General features: G+C 39.6%; 1 protein-coding gene across 2 annotated transcripts in view; it reads left to right on the plus strand.

The window, feature by feature from the left end:
• The window catches only part of LOC145465567 (uncharacterized), a 117,818-nt gene that overhangs the window by 85,996 nt on the left and 14,458 nt on the right, over positions 1 to 17,364 (plus strand). For both annotated transcript variants that reach the window (XM_081449341.1, XM_081449342.1), the window contains 7 exons: positions 1,515 to 1,577; positions 2,129 to 2,191; positions 2,389 to 2,451; positions 2,966 to 3,469; positions 3,853 to 3,915; positions 4,467 to 4,592; positions 16,709 to 17,212. In XM_081449341.1, the coding sequence (XP_081305467.1) occupies positions 1,515 to 1,577; positions 2,129 to 2,191; positions 2,389 to 2,451; positions 2,966 to 3,469; positions 3,853 to 3,915; positions 4,467 to 4,592; positions 16,709 to 17,212 (1,386 nt within the window). The remainder of the gene's footprint in view (positions 1 to 1,514; positions 1,578 to 2,128; positions 2,192 to 2,388; positions 2,452 to 2,965; positions 3,470 to 3,852; positions 3,916 to 4,466; positions 4,593 to 16,708; positions 17,213 to 17,364) is intronic.

Genomic DNA, 17,364 nt, shown 5'->3' on the forward strand with positions numbered 1-17,364 from the left:
TCAGACAACCATACAACATATGCCAAAGATCTTCTACTGTACTGAGCCATGCAATAATACATGCTCATCGTTTAGTTTCAAATATGTCCCTAAAAGCATTCGGTCATTGGGCTGAAAAGACTCAGGTTCTACATTCTACCATAGTACTGTCAACAAGTTGTCAAAATAATCCTGTGCCAAACTTAGTTGTGGATAGCTTATACAGTTGGACCCAGCTAATTTTAACCTGCGGACAGACGCGTACGGCCTTGCGCCAGATCGCAGGTTATGTTGAACTCGGTTATTTCGAATTTCCCTTTACTACGAACTCAAAACAATTTTCCGTGGATTTGTCTTTTAGTAATTTACTTCCGCTTTATCGATTTATTTTTTGTTTCCCTGAGAGTTAGCTAGAAGTCAAAATAGGGGGATTCGACTGCAGTTTGAAGTTCAATAGTAAAGCATCGAGAATTTGCGTGCATGTTCAAAGGTTTTTGTGTATACTGTGGAAGAAATTAATTTGGATTTTTTTCTTGCATGCCAGAATGACAGATTTGACATGACTATAAGTCAAATGCAGACAAACTGTAACTGCAAACATCTAGAGGTCCTAAAGGAAGAGGTAATGAAATTATTCTCAATTTTAACCTGATTAACAATGTTTTAGTATAACTCTAACTGAAATTTCCTTTAAATGATGATTTTCAATTATGTTATAACGTGGTATCAAACGTCCAGCTTAAGAAATGCGCGCGCAGACTGAATTGTGATTTGAAATTGGCAGTTATGTTCGCGGGCATCAGTTTTTTCAACAATTTCGAGATTTTAGCCTCAAAGAAACAGTGAAGGTACTTCTTTCGGCGTTCTCAAGAACTTAATTACCCATGTCTTTCTAAATGTTCTTACGCAACTTCGAAAAAACGAGAAAACGTCATTTCGTTAACGCTGATAGGATAGCTCAGCCAATCAGATTGCAGCACTATACGTGCAGAACACAACAAAGATCATCCTCATGATAATAAGTATACATGTTTTTCTTTGTACCAAAACAGGGCTCTAAAATGCGTCGCACAATAAAAGAACTGGAAGACAGGTGTCAGGATGCTGAGCGAGAAGTAAGTCTTTTTGATGGATAGGTTTTCACTGCATCTGTGGACGTCTCGCTTCCTTGAATTCGGCAGGTTTTTGGTAAGATTAGGACAAGTTGATAAGTGAAATGAACCACCCGTCTGCTTTAGGAATTGAACTAGCAGACAACTTGTTGGAGAAAGAGGCATTGAATTTCTTGAGACTTCAACACCTGGAATACAAAAGAGTTGATGGTCTTTTCTTTTCTTTTCTTTTCTTTTCTTTCTTTCTTTCTTTCTTTCTTTCTTTCTTTCTTTCTTTCTTTCTTTCTTTCTTTCTTTCTTTCTTTCTTTCTATCTATCTATCTTTCTTTCTTTCTTTCCTTCCTTCTTTCTTTCTTTCTTTCTTTCTTTCTTTCTATCTTTCTTTCTTTCTTTCTTTCTTTCTTTCTTCCTTTTTTTTTTAAGAACTCCAAAATGCGTAGCAAGACGGAACAACTGGAAACAAGGCTCCAAGATTCTGAACATGAGGTAAGTCAGCAGGTTTTTGGTAAGATTAGGACAAGTCGATAAGTGAAATGAACCAACCGTCTGCTTTAGAAATTAAACTTGCGGACAACTTGTTTGACAAAGGGGCATTGAATTTCTTGAAAGAGACTTCAACACCTGGAATACAAAGAGTTGATGGTCTTTTCTTTTCTCTCTTTCTTTCTTTCTCTCTTTCTTTCTTTCTTTCTTTCTTTCTTTCTTTCTTTCTTTCTTTCGTTCGTTCGTTTGTTCGTTCGTTCTTTCTTTCTTTCTTTCTTTCTTTCTATCTTTCTTTCTTTCTTTCTATCTTTCTTTCTTTCTTTCTTTCTTTCTTTCTTTCTTTCTTTCTTTCTTTCTATCTTTCTTTCTATCTATCTTTCTTTCTTTCTTTCTTCCTTTTTTTTAAATTAAACTTGCAGACAACTTGTTTGACAAAGGGGCATTGAATTTCTTGAAAGAGACTTCAACACCTGGAATACAAAGAGTTGATGGTCTTTTATTCTCTTTCTTTCTTTCTCTCTTTCTTTCTTTCTTTCTTCCTTTTTTTTTTAAAGAACTCCGAAATGCGTAGCAAGATGGAACAACTGGAAACAAGGCTCCAAGATTCTGAACATGAGGTAAGTCAGCAGGTTTTTGGTAAGATTAGGACAAGTCGATAAGTGAAATGAACCAACCGTCTGCTTTAGAAATTAAACTTGCAGACAACTTGTTTGACAAGGGGGCATTGAATTTCTTGAAAGAGACTTCAACACCTGGAATACAAAGAGTTGATGGTCTTTTCTTTTCTCTCTCTCTTTCTTTCTTTTTTTTGAAGAACTCCGAAATGCGTAGCAAGATGGAACAACTGGAAACAAGGCTCCAGGATTCTGAACATGAGGTAAGTCGGCAGCTGCTAATTAAGCCATTTAAAGCATACTCCTGGCCGAAAGGAATAGCGAGTCCACGCAGATAGAGCCAAATTTGAAGCTCCATTTGTGACCCAAGTGCTTGACAGTCACTCTATTTAGATATTTTCAAATTCCCTTTTCCTCCTTCGGATAGTTTTTCAACAGTTAATAGTTCCTTTACAGTAATTGAGATGTTAATGTAGAGGGAGCCACTGACTGGTTCGGGCATGCGCAATGTGTGTTAGCTGGTTGAGGGGTTCTGTCTTGTTCTCAGTTCAGCCGGTCATCCTTACTGCAGTGGTTGTATCGCAGTCCCTGGGAAGAAAATGTTTTCTTTTGTAGGAGAGGGGTGGGGTTGGGAAAGCGAGTCGGGAAGGAGAAGGATACCCTAGATCACGGTTCTAGCGAATATACGATATCACTAATATCGAGGTTACGCACACTTGTTTAGCGATTTGAATTTGCCATGTTGCAAGATGTTAATCTTATTGATTGCCTATATAGGGTCTTGGCAATTCTGCTGACGCAGCCAGTGAATTAGAAGACGTTTCAGGTGCGACAAGAAATGGTCTTGACACAGATCAAGAAACTAGAGAACGTCGAATCGCTATCCAGCTAAAAAGCCTTGACGAAAAGCTTAAAAAAGAAGTAACATCCCCGTTACAAGTACCGGAAGTAAAGGAAGACAAGTTGAAGACTGCCGTCAAATTGGATCTTTTGACAAAACTCAGCGAGAGTTTACAGAATATGTACAGCGAAATTCAGGCTATGGTAGCTGAAACGTGTAAATGCAACGAGGATTTGAAGAGAGAATTCTATGACTTTGCCTATCATGGTCTCAGAGCGGAGCACAATGATTTGGTGCTTCGAGTCAAAGATCTGGAATCATCGCAAGCAGAAATGTCCGATGAGGAGAAGAAAGATTTTAAAAGATTACAACAATACCAGCGTAATCGACAGAGACAGATCAATAGGTTGGAAAGCTTTTGGAGAGGACTCTTCTCCTCGGTAAGGAAACACCTCATTTTTTAAAGGAGAGAATGCAGTAAAATAGCCTTATGCCTGGCGGACAAAAAAAAAAAAAAAAAAAAAAGCGGAAAGTGAAGTGGAGGGGCGTTGTGGTTAGTGTAATGCTACGTCGTGAGTATGCATCTAAGACAATCGAGTGCAATTTTAAGTCTGGGGAACAAGATCCCGTTCTTTTTCATCCAATCAAAACGTTTGTGCAGACGCTTGACGGTTCTTCGACATCATGGCGCGATCAGTTGCTTAGCAACTTGGAAACGAAAACTGCGGGCTCAGTTCAGGGTTAGGGATCAACAATTTAGCAAGTTTATTAGAGCTCATTTATTAACCTGCATCTGAAAAAAGATTTTTATTTTGACTCGCAGCCCGAAAGTCTTCCTGAAACATCGTCCTCATATCCCACCGCAGGAAATAACAACAGTAAAAAGGTAGATGAATTCTATAAGCTGCTAAGAATTAAATATGTTATTAAGTGCATACAAATTTTAAAATAAATAGCGATACAGAAAAGCTGAGTCACCAATAACAATAAACGTAATTCTTGAGCTCTGCGGGAACAATAGTTTTTCCTCTTCTCGGCTGATCGTTTAAAATACAAAATCAGTGGTGGATCCAGACCTTAAGCTAAGTGCGGGGGGACGGTTTTGTGCTGCTTGCCCTGCCGGCTTTTCTTCCTTCTGCTATTGCTTCTTTTTTGCCCAAAATAAGGGAGACCCGGGCCCCTTCCCTAGATCCGCCACTGAAAATGCTGTCAGTTGATTGTCTGCAGTCAGTTTCAGTTTTTCCTGTGAAGAACAGTTCCTACATGCTGCAAAAATTGATGGCAATGATGAGCTGATGTCCTGACTCATGGTTGAGAAATGTGGAGGAGCTTTCTTTATCCAATCTCTCAAAAACTGTTTAAGGGCACAAATATTCCACAAGCCACCGACACGGAGTTGAATTTAAACACTAACTTTTGTTTTTGATGGGTATATAGGCATTGAGTCGCAACCGCACAGACCCTGGCGCCAGACAAAAGCAGACAAAACCACGCGAAGAGGCTGCCAGTCCTGGAACACCTCCAGCCAGCGATGAAGAGAAATCTGAAGTGTGCTTTACAACGGTAAGTCCTGATGTTGTCTCTGACACGTTTCATAGCAGAATCCTTTTGTGATTATAAAGAGGGGTACATGGAGAAAGTTACAATATACCGTAAAGTTGCTTGACTTTTCTAAATAAAGTGCGTTTCAATCGATTGTCGTAAAACCAAATCCAAAATAATCACTTTGGCGAATCACAAATCACACAGACAATCCAGTGAACCAATCAAAATTAAGAGACGATGATTTAAAACTCAGAGTAAACACGTGTAGCTGACACGAAGGGCGGGAAAACGCGTGTGAGCGAATCATGATTGATTTTGGTTTTACTTCAATTGTGATTGGAGGACAAATTGGCGCGAGATATTTTTAAGCCAATTGCTTGCTTGGTTGCAAAACCAAAACAAATGCGAATGACTTTCGATAATCAAGGTAAAACCGCTCTAGTCAAGTAAACAAATTGCCATTCCACGTAGACGTTTTAATCGAATTCAATCCGTCAATGTCCGAAAAATTCCATGTTGATGACATAGGTCTCAAGCAAGAGATTATCAATGTTAGAGAGTGAATCCCCCATATAGGCCTTATACCAAGAGATTTATTTTTCGTTTCGTTTCATTTCATTTCAAAGAAAAGGAATACCTCCAACGCTGTGAGGATGTCTTTTATATCTTAATTGCAAGCAAAGGAGCCTGGGCTCTCGCTATGTTTTGATACATCACGAAACTTTAATAGGAGTTTAAATAGGAGACTGAAAATTCATTCAGTTTGTCTATCACTCAGAAATATCTCAAACAGAATACGTAAGACAGCGTCAAAATTCGAAAAAGAAATTGTAAAAATTGGCCGTCGTAGTTCACGTTCTCTCGGCTTTATGACGTTGTTGTTTTGTAAAGAACGGCAAAGAAAGGAACAAAGAATTATAACGCACTCTTACACAGCCATTGTACTCGTTGCCGTTGCCGTTGAGGTTTGCTTATTTTATGGCTGACTGTTAGGATCGAGAAACGCCGGTCAACGACCCATTTGGCAAATCGCTCATATTTTGCCCAAAGATACCCTTAGGTGACCTTATTCTAAAAATCATATTATAAGGTTTCAGCGAATTTTTATTTTTCAGAAATTCGCGAAAATTTGAAAGCGCGGTCAAAGTGCGGTTTTTCGTGTAATAACATGACCGAAATAAGGTGCGAGGACGAAGCGCTGCCAAAGTCTTAAAATAAATTCAATTGATTTCAAACTTCACTCAAATGTGGAACAACCACTCTAATTTATTCCTCGTTTTAAACTAATCTCAGATATGTTGATATAGTGGTTTTCCAAACCATTTTAAAAACACCTATGAAGCGTGTGGAAAATAACAGCAAAATATAGGTCATGTTTAACAGCATAAAAATGCATCTGGTAACTCACTTTCCCATTATTTTACTTTACAGCCTTAAAATGTCATTATTAAACATATACCATGCCAAGTCTCATGCTCGAACTTGCAGTATTTCCCTTTGAGAAAAACGAAAATCTATGTCAATGTGTTGGGCGCAAATAACACAATAATTATACACGAACAAGAGACAAATCAATTTCAATGGCGAAAGTAAAAGGCTACCAGTAATTAAAATCCCGTCAATTCACTGCTATCAGGAGAAACATAATCTCCACTACATAAAAACTGTTTTTAGACGTTTTCGATCGAAACATTGCGCGTTAACTTTGCTTAATTTCCTGTCCGCCGTCATGTCTAGTTTGTCATCGTGTGTATTTCCTTTATGTAAACAACACTGTGAATGGTTGTCATAACAAACGCAAAGAGATTTTCTGGAACCTCGATGTTTTCGATTCTCCAAAACGCTTTAAGTTCGTTAAGACACAATAATGGATCAACTAGGAGCCATTCAAGAACAAGAAAAATAATTGCTCCTGGATAGGACAGCTTTAAAAAGCGCATTTCAATCTACTGTCACTACTTTAAACTTGTAATTGCCAAATGTTGAACATTTGCGCGAGAGCAGTGAAAGCGTGACTGGGCTGCTCGTAGGGTTGTGTGACAACTTTTACTGAGTCTCGAATATCAGCCACGCAGCATGGTTGCCGATATAATAAAAACACATTCATGAGGCCCCTGATTCTTACAACCTAAAGCTTGGCCTCTTTAAGGCAATGTGGAGTGGTATTGAGGGGAATCGACGGCTTTTAGGTATGTTTTCTGTAACGTTTTCGGATTAAATTAGTCGTATTAATATCTCGTTTATTTGTTTCGGGTCAGACCGTTTCACTTCTTGTTTCCAATTTATATAGGCGAAATTTATTTCGAACTTGCCACTACACTTTTAAACTTACACTTTTGATGACCTCGGTTTGATTTTGTTGTTGTACCGGTAATACATCGCCGGATTAACCTCTCGACTTCTTGAACTTGAACGGAGATCGGCTGTTTAGCAATTAGCGTAAGGGCGCGATTTTGATTTGCTTCAAGATATTTCAACTCGATTAATTTACAGTCCTTTAACGTCCTTAATGCTAAACAGCATTCCAAGTTGATCCATTATTGTGTCTTAACGAACTTAAAGCGTTTTGGAGAATCGAAAACATCGAGGTTCCAGAAAATCTCTTTGCGTTTGTTATGACAACCATTCACAGTGTTGTTTACATAAAGGAAATACACACGATGACAAACTAGACATGACGGCGGACAGGAAATTAAGCAAAGTTAACGCGCAATGTTTCGATCGAAAACGTCTAAAAACAGTTTTTATGTAGTGGAGATTATGTTTCTCCTGATAGCAGTGAATTGACGGGATTTTAATTACTGGTAGCCTTTTACTTTCGCCACTGAAATTGATTTGTCTCATGTTCGTGTATAATTATTGTGTTATTTGCGCCCAACACATTGACATAGATTTTCGTTTTTCTCAAAGGGAAATACTGCGAGTTCGAGCATGAGACTTGGCATGGTATATGTTTAATAATGACATTTTAAGGCTGTAAAGTAAAATAATGGGAAAGTGAGTTACCAGATGCATTTTTATGCTGTTAAACATGACCTATATTTTGCTGTTATTTTCCACACGCTTCATAGGTGTTTTTAAAATGGTTTGGAAAACCACTATATCAACATATCTGAGATTAGTTTAAAACGAGGAATAAATTAGAGTGGTTGTTCCACATTTGAGTGAAGTTTGAAATCAATTGAATTTATTTTAAGACTTTAGCAGCGCTTCGTCCTCGCACCTTATTTCGGTCATGTTATTACACGAAAAACCGCACTTTGACCGCGCTTTCAAATTTTCGCGAATTTCTGAAAAATAAAAATTCGCTGAAACCTTATAATATGATTTTTAGAATAAGGTCACCTAAGGGTATCTTTGGGCAAAATATGAGCGATTTGCCAAATGGGTCGTTGACCGGCGTTTCTCGATCCTAACAGTCAGCCATTCTTAAACTCTGGGTCCCTAAAACTGAATAAACGACAAAACAATGAACAGCCAAACAAGCACAAAGCAAATGACAGCTGAGAGTGCAGAAAACATCTGTGCTATGAAACGTCTTTTGAAAATCAAAACATATAAAATGACTTTTTACCAAATTACCCGCCATTTCGTCTCAGCTAGTTTCGAGAAAGTCGCTTGGGCTGTCCACGCATCGCGCGAGTAACATCCTCGGAAGAACTGGGTACCATGTCTAAAAAATAACTTTTGAGGGATTGCCTTTGGCATAAGGCCTATACGGTGGACTCACTCTCTTACCTTGATAAACTCTATGTCAGGACTCAAGTGATTGGTGTAGTGTTTCCTGATTGGTTCACTTAACTATTTGCGCGCGACATTTTATAACTGAAACACACTCAACACATTTCTTCCCAAAAGCCCGTCATATATGTAGAATTTCTCTCAGTTAGTAACACGCGGCAAAATTAAAACTTCACCCATTTGTCGCGCCATCTTGTCTGAGTTCGAAACGCAATCTTTCTTTAAGAAGCGAGACTGTGTGACTCATGTGTTTAGATACTTCCCTGCAAGCGGTTTCTACCCGAAAACATATTTTCCATGAGAGTGCACGCTAGTTTGCTATGGTGTGCTATAAAAATGGATGCGATCATTCTTCTCTTTTTTTCAATACGGTTCATTTTACATTAAGCTACACAGCTGTCAAAATGTTTAAGGCCAGAATTGGGAGGCTTTGTTCACAGTTGGTGTACTCCTTTTTTTTCTCTCTTGCAGTTCAAACAACGTTCAACGGGGAGCCGTTTTCTCAGACTAAAAGAGAGCAAGAATAGCATGTGTTCTCCTGTTTCGTACCGCACTCATAGAGACTCTTGACTGTCTAAATGCTTTGGACAGTGATTGATAAAAAACTTTCAATTTGAAAAATCATTTGGTCCTTTGTGTCTCGACCGGCGAACATAGTTCGAGCTCTGGAGGCAATGTTTGGCCAGCGTAATTAAGTAGACGAACCCTAAAGAAAGCATCATTATTGACTGCGATTGACTTTAGTAAAGAATGGACATGGCTCGTAGCACTTGAAAATCTAGTTAAATTGCAGTAGACCATATTCGTAGTCTCGGTATAGGACTGGAACTAGCTTGCAACTGAGGCTAATGTGGGGATATTAATCGCTTATTAATGATATTTCCCCGCAGAGCCTCCATTGCATGCTAGTTCCAGTCCAATACTGAGAATACGAATATGGTCTATTAAAGTGCGCATGGCACGCGTTCAATGTTAGGGCCCTTCAGCCCTTCTGTGGTGTCATTGTATTGTGTTTTGAAAGACACTTTACCCTCACAATACTTCTCTCCACTTACCTGTATAAATGGGAACCGGGAAATTGTCGGGACACAACCATACAAAATGCCGCAGTTTTTGTATACATTACAATTATCTTATAAATTGTCATTAATATATTTTTTGCGCCTGTAAAATAATGCAACATTATATATATTTACACATAGCATTGTTTAATAGCAAAAGCAACTCAGCCACAGTAGAGCCGCTCTAACACGGACACCAAAGCCGCAAAGCGTAGTCTGTATCATAGAGGCGTCTGTATTCTAAAGGTGAAGATTGCAAGAAATCTTGGTTCATTGGGACCACCTGAATTGCCCGTAATTAAGAGTTGTCCGTACGGAGAGGTTTGGCTGTAGTAAATTATGAGCCAGGTTTAGAAAGCACTGAATGGAAATCAAATAAAACAAAATAAAACAAAAGGCTCCTGAAACCATTTTTGGGGCCTGACTATTGATGGGAAACGTGGTTTGACGGCGCTCTTCTCAGGGTGGGAGTTGAGAAGGTCCAGGCTTCCGTAAGAAAAAAAATTCCAGCTGGGTTTTCAGTGGTTGTTTTCACATCCACAATAATCTGACTCATCTATTTCATATGCTTTTACGGTTACATAGTTCTTAACTGCCGAGGAACTAGCCCCAGCTACGAAGACGCCTGGACTTACTAATTTATCTTGTGCTTAGCTGGGCCTTTTTATAAATTGACATTGTCATCCAGATCGCCAGTATGATAGCGGAGCCCCAGAGAGCAAGGAGAGCACCATAACGATCAGAGGAATAGAACCACATATATGCATAGAAATAGAAAATCATGGCCCTTCCAGCGCTCGCTTTTGCAATGCTCACCAGTAGTTTTTCAGCACCTTAAGGCATTTGTAGGCTACGAACAGTACCTCGTCCCCAGTCGTCCACGCCCTGAAAAGGTGAATTAAAAATGAAACCCTCACCTGCAGGGAATGATGGTAGCTGTATTTATCAAAACAAATACCCAGTCCAAGATGATGAATACAACTACCATGATTCCTTGCCGGCGCATCTCACACAAAGAATTGGCCATTGGATTAACTGTAGAAATTCTCGAGTTGGTCAAATAGACAGTAAAGTTCTTTTGTGACGAAAATAAAATCAAGTGAGCCATGAACAGCTATAGGAACGTAAGTGGCAAAAGATAGCAGCAAAGTCCTATAATTCCTAGACAATCGTCGTCACCACTCCTTTTCCACAGTTCTCTGATGGCATAATACGATGTCTAACACTGCAATGTTTAACATGCGGCTGACAGAAATCAATCACAGATGACGTCAAAATGTGGTAAGAACAAAAAAATGGGCGATTGCTGGACCTCGATTCCTTTAATCAGCACAAGCAAATGGTTAATTGGGTTGAATTGAGGTTTCATAAAAGCAAGCCGGGCTGACTGCATCTTGAATCTGAACCAATAGTGTAGAAAAATTGCCGTCAAGTTATAACCTTTGTTTCCAGGACCTCTCAATAAGTCAGGGGCCCATTTTGGGTGATGAGAACTGAACTTTGGCGCCGCTGACGGGAGACTGCGAGATAACCCATTTCAAGCATTACAGATATTTGAGAGACATAAATGAGAGACTCGCCACAAAGGAGCAAGCATTTGGCATTTGTAATGTCCAAAATAGACCGGGGAATACCCTTTTTTCCCGAAAGTGAAATTAAAACCAGGGCCGCGAAAGAAGTTTCACCTTTGTTGCTGTTATTACATGTAACAGACAAACTTAACCTGAGTGGGTTGACGAAGTGGCAGAATTTTTTTTATGAAAATTGACATGAAGAATGCCATGAAAAGGAAAATTCACTCGTTCGAAGAGTATCAAGAAGAATAAACTTAGGTTAGCTAAATGATAATTTTAAAATTAAACAATAAAATTTGTTTGTTATTCGTTTCTTTGATATACCATTCCATATGGCCAATTACCGGTGCTGCACTAGAGCAATTTGCCTGTAAATGTTCCATCCATGGCATGTTCGGCGGCAGGCGGTTGCCAGTGGCTCCATTTATGACCTGAGTCGGAAATGAATTTATATTTAGTTCTTCTTTAATATTGCTTACTGTCTCTCTACGTTCTCCAGGAGATTGTATTACGCGTGTAACGCAGGTTACGCTCTGCTGCACATACTCCAGGGCAGTCTTCACAATCTTCCAAAAACAATCGCTGCTGCATCGGCTGTGTCTTCCAGTTGGCGCGCAGTGAAAGTGGTTCAACCTATTTTTTTGAGCATACATGGACCGACGAGTGTGGAGATAATTCGTGATATACCCCCTGATGATGACTCTGATGACATAAGCAGTTTTTAGTACACAGCGGCCGGGGAAATCCCCGGTTTGATCCACGGTCCATCGGGTTTTGATGCGGAAATGAAGACGTCTGCGCTGCTTCTTGCACGCTGAAGCATCTTCTGCAGCCTGCACTGAATACATTGTATTTTTCTGTTTCTGCTCATTGCCGAGACGGTCCTTACTGAAAAAAAGAGTGAGTCAGTATTTATAGTAACAATAATCTATTGATGTATTTCCTCATATATAGCCGTATTAACCTATCAGATTGTACTGCATGATCAAACAATTTCCACATGACAGGAAATCAGGACGGTCAATATAACTTTGACAAGCTAACACAGCTCGATTCTCCAAACAGTTACAAGTTCTTGTTAATTTAACACAATGGTGAACAGATCGATCACAACTCTGTGCAAAAATCTCTTGCTAATTTCTTAAATCTTCGAGTCTTGCTTGAGCCTGACCTCTGCAGTTTCGATCACTAGCTCTCTCAACTTAACTGGACTAGAACACTCGGCCAGAGAATGATAACTGGAGAAATGTCGTGTACAGCCACAGATATGGGTAAGTACACTAGTATAAGTACGCAACTATCTGGTAGAATGTTACAATATCGTCAAGAAAATCATTGATGTTTCATTATTTCCGGGTGGCTAGCGAATAATGTCTCACCCTTCTACTCCTAGAAGTGACGGCCTACGGAAAATTAGGATAATAATGATTGGTGTATCTAATGTCATGTTCAATTCATTTCCCTTTTGTTTGTTCTCAGATTTTCATGCTATCTTAAGTTAGCCTGTGAATAGGCTCCCGGTGAGCCCGAACAATTTTTTTTTGTCCGTCCTCGCCGGGAGCCTGTTCGCATGATCTTAAGTAATCTTGCACAATCCTCAAAGACTTTTTTACTATTTATTATTTTTATTAATGTTCGCTAAACTTTTTTCTGCACTAACTTGACTGATTAAACTGTCGTTTCCCCTGTTTGGCTCCCTATATATTTCTGCCCTGCCGGTGTTTCATTAGAAGTAAAGAGACAATTTCTGTACTGGTGTCGCAGCATGTTCACCTGGCATTCCAATGCATTGAGTCACGTCTCGCCGCTAGGTCACGGATCACTAGAGCCTGCAATTTTCTGCATGTATCTTACGTATTTGTACTATTTTCACTGATATGTTTGCGCCGGAAATGGCATCGCGTGCTACATAAATTAGCATGCTTTTCCTCCAGAGACACTTGTAATACCCATGGGTATTGAGCAGGGTATTTATACGCCCTCCGCGCTTGAAATCGTTCTTTTATGCGTTCATGCCCCGAGAGGTCTGTTCAGAGTTCGCTTTTTGCCCCACCCACCTCCCCTCAGCGACGGAAACCTCCACCCTGCTGCACTTCTTCGCATGCGCGGAAATTATTTTGGCCCATATCTTAGTACCTTCGCGTGTGCCACAGAGGTGCAGCATAACAATGAAAATTCTACAACCTCGTTCCCAGAGCCCACGGAGCTCTGGAGTAATCAATTTCCAGACTCCAAGATTTTAAGAGTTCCGGTTTTACGGCGCATGCGTGCCTTGGTTTAAAACATGGCAATCTCGTTCACAGAGCCCACGTGTCTTTTGGTCAGCGCCAATCAAAAGACGAGTGGGCTCTGGGAACGAGATTGCCGTGCTTTAAACCAAGGCACGCATGCGCCGTGAAACCAGAATTCCTAAAATCTTGGAGTCTGGAGATTGATTATTCCAGAGCTCCGTGTCTTGGCGCTGACCAAAAGACACGTGGGCTCTGGGAACGAGATTGAAAATTCTACTAACATTTTTGAATTAGATACCATATGTACAATAACTAATTCAAAATTAATGAATGACTGATACTGGCCTTCAGATCCTTCTCAAGAATATTAATCCATTGCACGCATAAAGCTTGACACCAAACGCTTGTTCAATATAAGCTTACTACAATTTTAGGCGGAAGCTAAATTTTATAGCGATTGCGTTTCCCTTGATATTTCGATTGATTTTGGTGATCTAAACAAAAAAAAAAAACGATTTTTAGATTAATTAACGTGAATCATTAAATTCTCCAAATTAAGCCTTCGAAAAATAGTAACCTAAAGTTATAAGCTTGGTGCAACTCTTATGGCTTAATTATGCTGGGCTGATCGAGCACTCGAGGGAATCACGAGAGAAACCGAAGGGCTACGAGACCACCCGAATAGGTCCATTACGACTTTTTTTGTGAGGCACGCACTTTAGCCAGAGCCCTATTCTCATATGAAAATTTTACAGCGTTCCTTTTATTTTCTGCCTGAAAAGTTGCTTTGCTCCAAGGAACCCTTTTAGCCGCATAACGCTAGCTTTAATTAATGCTACTGATGTGAAGTTTATAAGAAATAATTCATATATGAACTACGGTTGTAGATGAAAGTGAAGAATGATCATCGCAGTTAATTTTCCAATTTAAGCAATTGGAAAGAAGAAGCCTGAAAAAATCAGGGCTTCAACGGGATTCGAACCCGTGACCTCCGCGATGCCGGTGCGATGCCCTTGAAGCCCTTGAAGCCCTGATTTCTTCAGGCTTCTTCTTTCCAATTGCTTAAATTGGAAAATTAACTGCAATGATCATTCTTCACTTTCATGAATACTACTGTTGTGTTACAGATCCGGATCCAATCCAAATGGGCCTGGACCCGAGTCATAAGATGATCGAGAGAGACATCCATGATTACCAGCTGCCAGGGAAGATTGGAGAGAAGTGGAAAGACTTAGCGCGAACCCTAGACTACAAGCAAGCCGACATTGATTCGATCCATAAGGAACAAGGCGGCTGCACTAAGGAGTGTTGTATAGCAGTTCTCGTGCGCTGGATGGGTCGGGAGGGACGGAACGCTACCGTCGAAAAATTAGCTGAGGCTTTGGTAAAAGCAGAGCGGAAGAACGTAGCTGATGAATTGATGCGTATGGATACCACCCAAGTACGTGTACTGTAAACTAGTGTAGAAATTAAACGTAAACTTGAATGAAATCGCAGTTACACCCTTGTTTTGTAAGAAAGTCTAATTTTTGGGATGAGGCTGAACGATCTTAATTTCTTTTTTTGCCTTTTGAACCTGGAGATGTTCTTAGGTTACCATTTCTAATCGGTTAATCATTTCATTTTATAGTATTTTGTTATCTTTTCCAATAGTTCAGAATGAAAACATACAGACAACCATACAACCAAAGATCTTCTACTGTTCTGAAACATGCAATAATACAAGCTCATCATTTATTTTTAAATATCTCCTTTAAAACATTTGGTTATTGAGCTGAAAAGACGCAGGTTCTACATTGTTGAAAAGTTGTGAAAATAAACTCCCGCTAGTGCCGTGCTCTCAGCCTGAAATTGTTTTTAGTATGTTCCTAAGATTGGAGTAAACGTGAAATTTTGCCCCACACGGTAATCATAATGTCGTTTTATGACGAAATGTTAACTTGTTATCCCACCCAGACGGGAAAATGTGACATAAATAACTTTGGTGATCTTCTCCAAGATTTGAAACAACTGCTTGTGTACACTTAGTTGTGAATATTTAGGAATAAAGCCCAGAGAATTTGCTAGCTGTTCAAACGCTTTTCTTCATGCTTTTAAAGAAATTACTTTTGATTTTTTTTCTTTCATGTCAGAATGACAGATTTAAGATGGAAATAAGTCATATGCAAACGATTTGCAGAAATCTAGAGGAAGAGGTAATCGAATTATTTTCTTGACCGAAACATAATTGTAAAGATCGTCCTATTGAAAATGAGTATCATGGTTTTCTTTGTACCAACACAGGGTATTAAAATGCGTCGCACAATTAAAGAACTAGAAGACAAGCTGTCAACCGCGAGACAGAAGAACGAAGAAACTGAACGAGAAGTAAGTCTTTTTGATGAATTGGTTTTCACTACAATAATGCTGACGTCGACTCTCTTGATTGAATTCCTAAGTTTTTGGTAAGATTAAGACAAGATGATAGTGAAATGAACCAAACGTCTACTTTAGAACTAAAAACTTGTAGACAACTTGAGTGAAAAAGAAACATTAAAAATGAAGTCTTGAAAATTCTTCAACACCTGAAATACCTTCAGATGATTTCTCTTTCTTTCTTGCTTGCTTGCTCATTTATTTATCTATTTTTCAAAAAGAAATCCGAAATGCGTAGCAAGATCGAGCAATTGACAACAAGGCTCCAGGATTCTGAACTTGAGGTAAGTTGACAGCTTTCAAGCTATTTTATAGGTACTCCTGACCGAAAGGAGTCGCGAGTCGACGCAAATTGGGCCAATCTGGAGCTCCATTCCATTCTCGGCCTTAGACCTTCGCTTTTTTGAACTAAGCAATGAGCAATTGTTCCCCTTAAAAAGGGACTGTATGGATCATGAAGCGCTTTCATTTTTCCAAAGGAAACTAATCAGGACAGATTATTTTGCCCGATTCCCCAGAGCTATTAGCGTAACCAGTCATGCGCAAAAGAGAATAGCTCTGGTGTCGAGAATGAGCTCCATTGTTGCCCAAGTGCTTCAGAGTCAGCCTATAGTGAAAGACTGGGCACCGGATAAATCTTTGCTGGTTACAAGAAGGGCCAGTGCCTGAAAATGAGTTTGCTGCTAGTGATACTGTTGAATTTTTGTTTCATAAACAGTGCACCACATTGCGTACTAGGGTCTCGGAGCTTGAAGAGAACCCGGCGATTCAGAGCAAACAGCAGCAAGACGATGAAGAACAGGTATAAGGGCCGGCAAAGAATGCTCATGATTAATGGATACGTCCTACCATATCGTATCACTGCAAATTTAGCGATTGTACCGCAAATAGTTGATTTACGCTTAGAAAATAGCGTAAAGAAAATAAGCGCGCTGATTGGTTTAAAATCGCGTTTCCTAGTTTAGCAATCATGTTAGATTATGAGCTCGAGATTTCTATCACGGGAAACTATCACGTGGGAGAGCAGAGAAGGAGAAGGATGAGGTAACACACAAGTGATAAGTCATTTGAATTTGCCATTTTGCAAGATGTTAATCTGATTGCCTATACAGGGTCTCGGCAATTCTGTTGACGCAGCCACTGAATTGGAAGACGTTTCAGGTGCGACAAGAAATGATCCTGACACAGATCAAGAAGATAGAGAACGTCGAATCGCTATCCAGCTAAGAAGCCTCGACGAAAAGCTTAAAAGGGAACTAACGTCGCTGTTACAAGTACCGGTAGTAAAGGAAGACAGATTGAAGACTGCCGTCAAATTGGATCTTTTGACAAAACTCAGCGAGAGTTTACAGAATATGTACAGCGACATTCAGGCTATGGTAGCTGAAACATGTAAATGCAACGAGGATTTGAAGAGAGAATTCTATGACTTTGCCTATCATGGTCTCAGAGCGGAGCACAATGATTTGGTGCTTCGAGTCAAAGATCTGGAATCATCGCAAGCAGAAATGTCCGATGAGGAGAAGAAAGATTTTAAAAGATTACAACAATACCAGAATAATCGACAAAGACAGATCGATAGGTTAGAAAACCTTTGGAGAGGACTCTTCTCCTCGGTAAGGAAACACTTCATTTTTTAAAGAGGGGGGCTTGAAGAAAAATAGCCTTGTGCTTGGCGAACAAAAAAAAAGGAAAGTGAAGTAGAGGGGCGTTGTGGTTAGTGTAATGCTATGTCGTGAGTATGCTTTTAAGACAAACGAGTACAATT

Source organism: Orbicella franksi, chromosome 13, assembly GCF_964199315.1.
Source record: "Orbicella franksi chromosome 13, jaOrbFran1.1, whole genome shotgun sequence".
NCBI lineage: Eukaryota > Metazoa > Cnidaria > Anthozoa > Scleractinia > Merulinidae > Orbicella > Orbicella franksi.